This window comes from Lotus japonicus, chromosome 4, assembly GCF_012489685.1.
Source record: "Lotus japonicus ecotype B-129 chromosome 4, LjGifu_v1.2".
Classification (NCBI taxonomy): Eukaryota; Viridiplantae; Streptophyta; class Magnoliopsida; order Fabales; family Fabaceae; genus Lotus; species Lotus japonicus.
In genome coordinates this window covers 15785030-15790148 of record NC_080044.1, presented here as the reverse complement: position 1 = coordinate 15790148, position 5119 = coordinate 15785030, and the positions used below count along the sequence as shown (strand labels likewise).

The window sequence follows — 5119 nt, the reverse complement described above, 5'->3', positions numbered from 1 at the left end:
GACATATGAATGGGTAGGGGGTCCATGGATCGATTCCCAGCGGATGAAATTTATCTTTCCGATGCAACAAAAATATAAGTATAAATAAATAAATATGGACCGATAGATGATACCCGTGCCAATTGAATTCATCAGGTTGTTAGCAAAAGCCAAAACAAAGCTAACGAAAAAAATTGTTTAAAAACTTAAAGAATAAGTAAAAACACATTGAGCTTTTTGACTGGTAAACAGGGGACATTAAAGAGAAAATTGGTTTTCCCAGGTAGTTGAATGCAGGTGGACTGTCCTGTTACTTAATCAAACAAGCTCTGCTTTTAATGTATTTCAATTATGACCACTAAAGTCCTCCAGAACTTTCTTCCTTAATTGTTCCTCTTTGAGTAGGTCACCACCATGAATGAATAAAACTAATTAAGGCACCCTGTGATTTGAATTGCAGGGTTAGCTTATTGTAAAAGCAAACTCTCCAATAGACCAATGCCACAGCCCACAGCACATTGAGAAATCCGCATAATATTGATGACCTACCACATGAAAATTGTATTCAACTTGCACACTCGTCTAAACTTTTTCCCCCTCTTTTTAATGTTAAAGGGTGTCAAACCAAAATCAAGAAGAAGAAAAAAAATCCTTATAAACTCCACTACTGTATTTGCTTCTTGCAATGCTGCTTAGTGCTCCTTTTGGTGAAATCTTGTGGAGCATGAAAGTTATGGCCTTGAATCACATGTTGGTCCTTTTTCTTTTGCTTGTCAATTTGAGCTTTTATGGAAATGTTGCTGCTCAGAAAAAGGAGTTAGGAGGTTCTTTCATCTTTGGGGACTCCTTGGTGGATGCTGGAAATAATAACTATATGTCAACTCTTTCTAAGGCAAACATCCCTCCAAATGGAATCGATTTCAAGGCCTCTGGAGGAAACCCCACTGGCCGCTACACCAATGGAAGAACCATTGGTGATTTAGTAGGTAATGTTTCCTTCTTTCTCATATATGGAAGTGCTTTTATGTGCCTATTAATATAATAAACATTTTGATTTTTCAAAACAATACTAAAAGTTACTTGCATATTGTTTTTAGGTAACTCTATCATACTCTAATTTGAGAGTTGTGTTGGTATTTTGATTCACTGCACTATTTTTTGTCACACTCACTCACTCAGTGCATTCATGTGCACTGTGAACCATTTGATTAATACTAGGCGGCACATGTTTAATCTCAATAATATAGACGCTAGGCATATAAATTGTTAGATCTTCATTGAACGACTTAGAAATTTTAGTGTAGTGCAAACACTAAATCTAAATCCGTGTTGTCCTTTACTATTAATCACTAAAATGTTAATTTCAAAATTCATTATTATCTGTCATGACATAATATTTATTATACTGTACAATCGTCTATTTGATCAATTATGAGAGATACCGGCGATCAATCCGTATGGAAAATGATTTCTTATTTTTGTGACATCAATTTTATACTCTTAACTAAATAGGCATTTGGAATAGTCTCATCTTTAACAAAAAGTGTGAGGAATGATGTGAACTAATGATGTACAAGAAACCTTTTTTTACTTTTTCTAATGTCACGCTTTCCTAATTTTTCAACCATTTCAGGAGAGGAATTGGGACAGCCAAATTATGCTGCCCCATTTTTGGCGCCAAATACAACTGGGAAAGCCATACTCAATGGTGTGAATTATGCTTCTGGTGGAGGAGGGATTCTGAATGCGACTGGAAGAATATTTGTCAGTATTTGCAACATACTATTTCTTAATCTTATTCATTGTGTGACAAGAAATAGAATTGTTTAGTACATATTTGAAAATTCTGTTAAAAATAATTTTAAAATCAGAATTATTACTATGAGAGAAATTCGAGCTTGTGAGTTTCAAAATTGATTCGGAGAAAAGAAAAAGTAATACGACTTTTCAATTTGTCTTCAGGTGAATCGGATAGGAATGGATGTTCAAATAGATTACTTCAGCATAACAAGAAAACAGATTGACAAACTGTTGGGTGAATCAAAAGCAAAAGAGTACATAATGAAGAAATCCATTTTCTCAATCACAGTTGGGTCCAATGATTTTCTCAACAACTATCTCCTCCCTGTTCTCTCCGTTGGAGCCAGAATTTCTCAAACCCCAGATGCTTTCATAGATGACATGATTAACCATTTCAGAGCCCAACTTACCGTAAGCATCTTAACTAGTGTTAATTACACTTTTGGTCCTAATTTTGGAAATGCGTAATTTTAGTCCCTATAATTTCAGTTGCTTGATTTTAGCCCTTCTACTCTCAAAACTAAACAATTTTGGTTCAAATGTTCATTTGTCATCCAATAACTAATAAAAAAAAGTTATGTTATCACTAGTTAAGACGGTTTATACCTTCAAAAATAGTGATGTATAAACATTTTTTATTAGTTATTGGATGACAAATGAACATTTATACGAAAATTGTTAAATTTTATAAATAGAGGAACTTAATTCTTGCAATTGAAACTATAAGAACTAAAATCATGCATCGGCCAAAACTCTAGGCACCAAAAATGTATTTAAGCCATTTAACTATAATAAAACACAAACAAACAAGGTCTTAATTTTATTTTTGTGTGTTGGTGATCATGGCAGAGACTTTACCGACTGGATGCCAGAAAGTTTGTGATTGGCAACGTTGGGCCAATAGGATGTATTCCATACCAAAAGACTATAAATCAGTTGAATGAAAATGAATGTGTGGATTTGCCTAACAAGCTTGCACTTCAATACAATGCTCGATTGAAGGATTTGATGGCTGAGCTGAACGACAATCTCCCTGGAGCAACGTTTGTCGTAGCAAATGTGTATGATTTGGTGATGGAACTCATAAAGAATTATGATAAATATGGTTAGCAATTCCTTTTTCTCTTATATGTTTATCATCTGTTATAGTAATCTTTAGGCTAGTTACATTTTTAGTTCTTCTAATTTAGTGATTCAAAATAATTTTGTTTTACTGATTAAGCAATTTTGGTCCTCTCACTTTATTTTCACAATTTTGGCCCCTCTAGTACAGTGAATTTGCAATTTTAATCCCTCTCTATTTTAAATTTTTGGATATAGAGTTAGAGATGAGATCATATTGGCACAATTCAGAGGAATAGTGAGATTATAATTTATAATGGTGGAATCATGAAATTTAGGGGACCAAAATTGCAAAAAGAAAAGCAAGGAGATCAAAATCATAAAAACACAACACCCAATTTGATTACAACATACTCACAATAGGTTAAATTTTTATGTGATTCTCATACTTTCCTTTTTTTTACATGATTGTCTGTTCAAGTGTGATGTTGTATTGCTAATTCTTTATTACAAAAGAGTGAAGATTGTATTTGATCTCCCATTTACCTCGACTTGAATGAGAAAATTTACAATCCAACGCATAAATGTAGAAGCAAGATTTTGTCTGAATGTGTTTGTTTTCCCATTTTAATCACATTTGCATATGTTCTAACACAAATTTGCATATTCGTAAATCGTAAATGTGAAAGAAGGGCGAGAGTGAGAATTCCGTTATGCAAACCAATATTCACACTGAGTTTGTGAAAACACACTTAATCTCTGGTGTATTTGTGTTGGCTTTTTTCTAAAATGTGGATGGGCTTCCAATTACGAGAACCATAGACTTCCTTTCATGTTTTTACCTTGATACTTGTGTTTCTCCAATAAAAAGAAATGAATGTCGAATAAAAATCTAAATATAGTATTCAACTTGAATCGACATTAAATTTAATATAATAGAAATCCGATTGAAAATTTTATAGCATTTGGAAACATGATTTTCCATCACTTTTTTTACACCCACCATCACATGATCTCATCCTAATTTTCGCCTCTTTTCTCAATTCTCATTACTTAGGTGTAAACTGAGAGCATAAAATCAATGAGCTAGCACCAAACACCCATTACCCCTCCTGAAATGATTAGCACACTAACACCATTATTATTGTTGTATGATTTGATTTTGCAGGATTCACAACATCAAGCAAAGCATGCTGCGGAAATGGGGGTCAATTTGCAGGGATAGTTCCATGTGGACCCACTTCAAGCATATGCACAGACAGGTACAAGCACGTGTTCTGGGATCCTTACCATCCCAGCGAAGCAGCGAACCTAATCCTCGTTAAGCAGCTACTTGACGGAGACAAGAGATACATATCTCCTATCAATCTTAGGCAACTGTGGGATCTTTCATCTTAATTAATCTCATTCTTCTTCTTCTTCAATTCCGTACCTCAATTTGTCTGCATCACACACCCCTTTCCCTTTCAATTTTCTAATTCTTGTCTATTAAACTACTGTAGCTGTCAACAATACGTACCCTATTGTTGTGGCAGCTAGTGCTTCCTCCTCTGTTTACATCAATTCAATTCACATACATGTAACTCTACAACCTCGTTTGCTTTCTCTTTCTTTTTCTTTTTTATGTATTTGTTATTTACAATTCACTTGAGTATTTCAGAGAAAGAAAATTAAAGGACTTGTTTCAATTTGACATGGGGAGAATTCAATTTTATTTTCTTGTCCTGTTGAATATTTGATGGTGACGATTTTGCAATATTTCTCAGAACTTCCGGGCCTTGGTAGTTTACCGAATCAACCTATATGACTCACATGATGACTAGTCAATCTATTCAATTTTTAGGTGAAACTATCTGTCTATTTTTTTCCCCAAAAAACAACATGCATGAATCATTGTCATTCAAAAAATAGGTTTAATAATTATTTTTCCTCCAATATGGACTTTGTGCTATTTTGATAACATAAACTTTCTCAAGGTAATTAAATTACCCCAATAAGTTACTAATGTCAATCCTTAAATCAGTGAAGACTAGGGTGGACATTTTTAAAATTAGTCCATCGGCTGACCAATGATGATTTATGTAATTTCTCTCTCTCTCACCCCTTTTTATGAGTCTCACCCCTCTCCCTTCTACTCCATCCCAACCAACTACCAATCCACCGCCACCACTGTCATCCCTTCTCTGAGCGCTACATCCACCGACCAACGCTGCTTCCACCGCAGTCAATCTACTACCATATTTGCTTAGCCACCTTCCTTTACACTAGATATCTGTAC

General features: G+C 34.4%; 1 protein-coding gene across 1 annotated transcript; it reads left to right on the top strand.

Moving 5' to 3' along the window:
* The first annotated feature begins 593 nt into the window (after positions 1-593).
* On the top strand, positions 594-4534 carry LOC130715225 (GDSL esterase/lipase At2g23540). Its single transcript, XM_057565302.1, has 5 exons — positions 594-965; positions 1613-1743; positions 1942-2190; positions 2629-2884; positions 4010-4534. The coding sequence occupies exons 1-5, from the start codon at positions 665-667 to the stop codon at positions 4237-4239; spliced, it is 1167 nt and encodes a 388-aa protein (XP_057421285.1). The 5' UTR covers positions 594-664; the 3' UTR covers positions 4240-4534.
* The last annotated feature ends 585 nt before the right edge of the window (positions 4535-5119 follow it).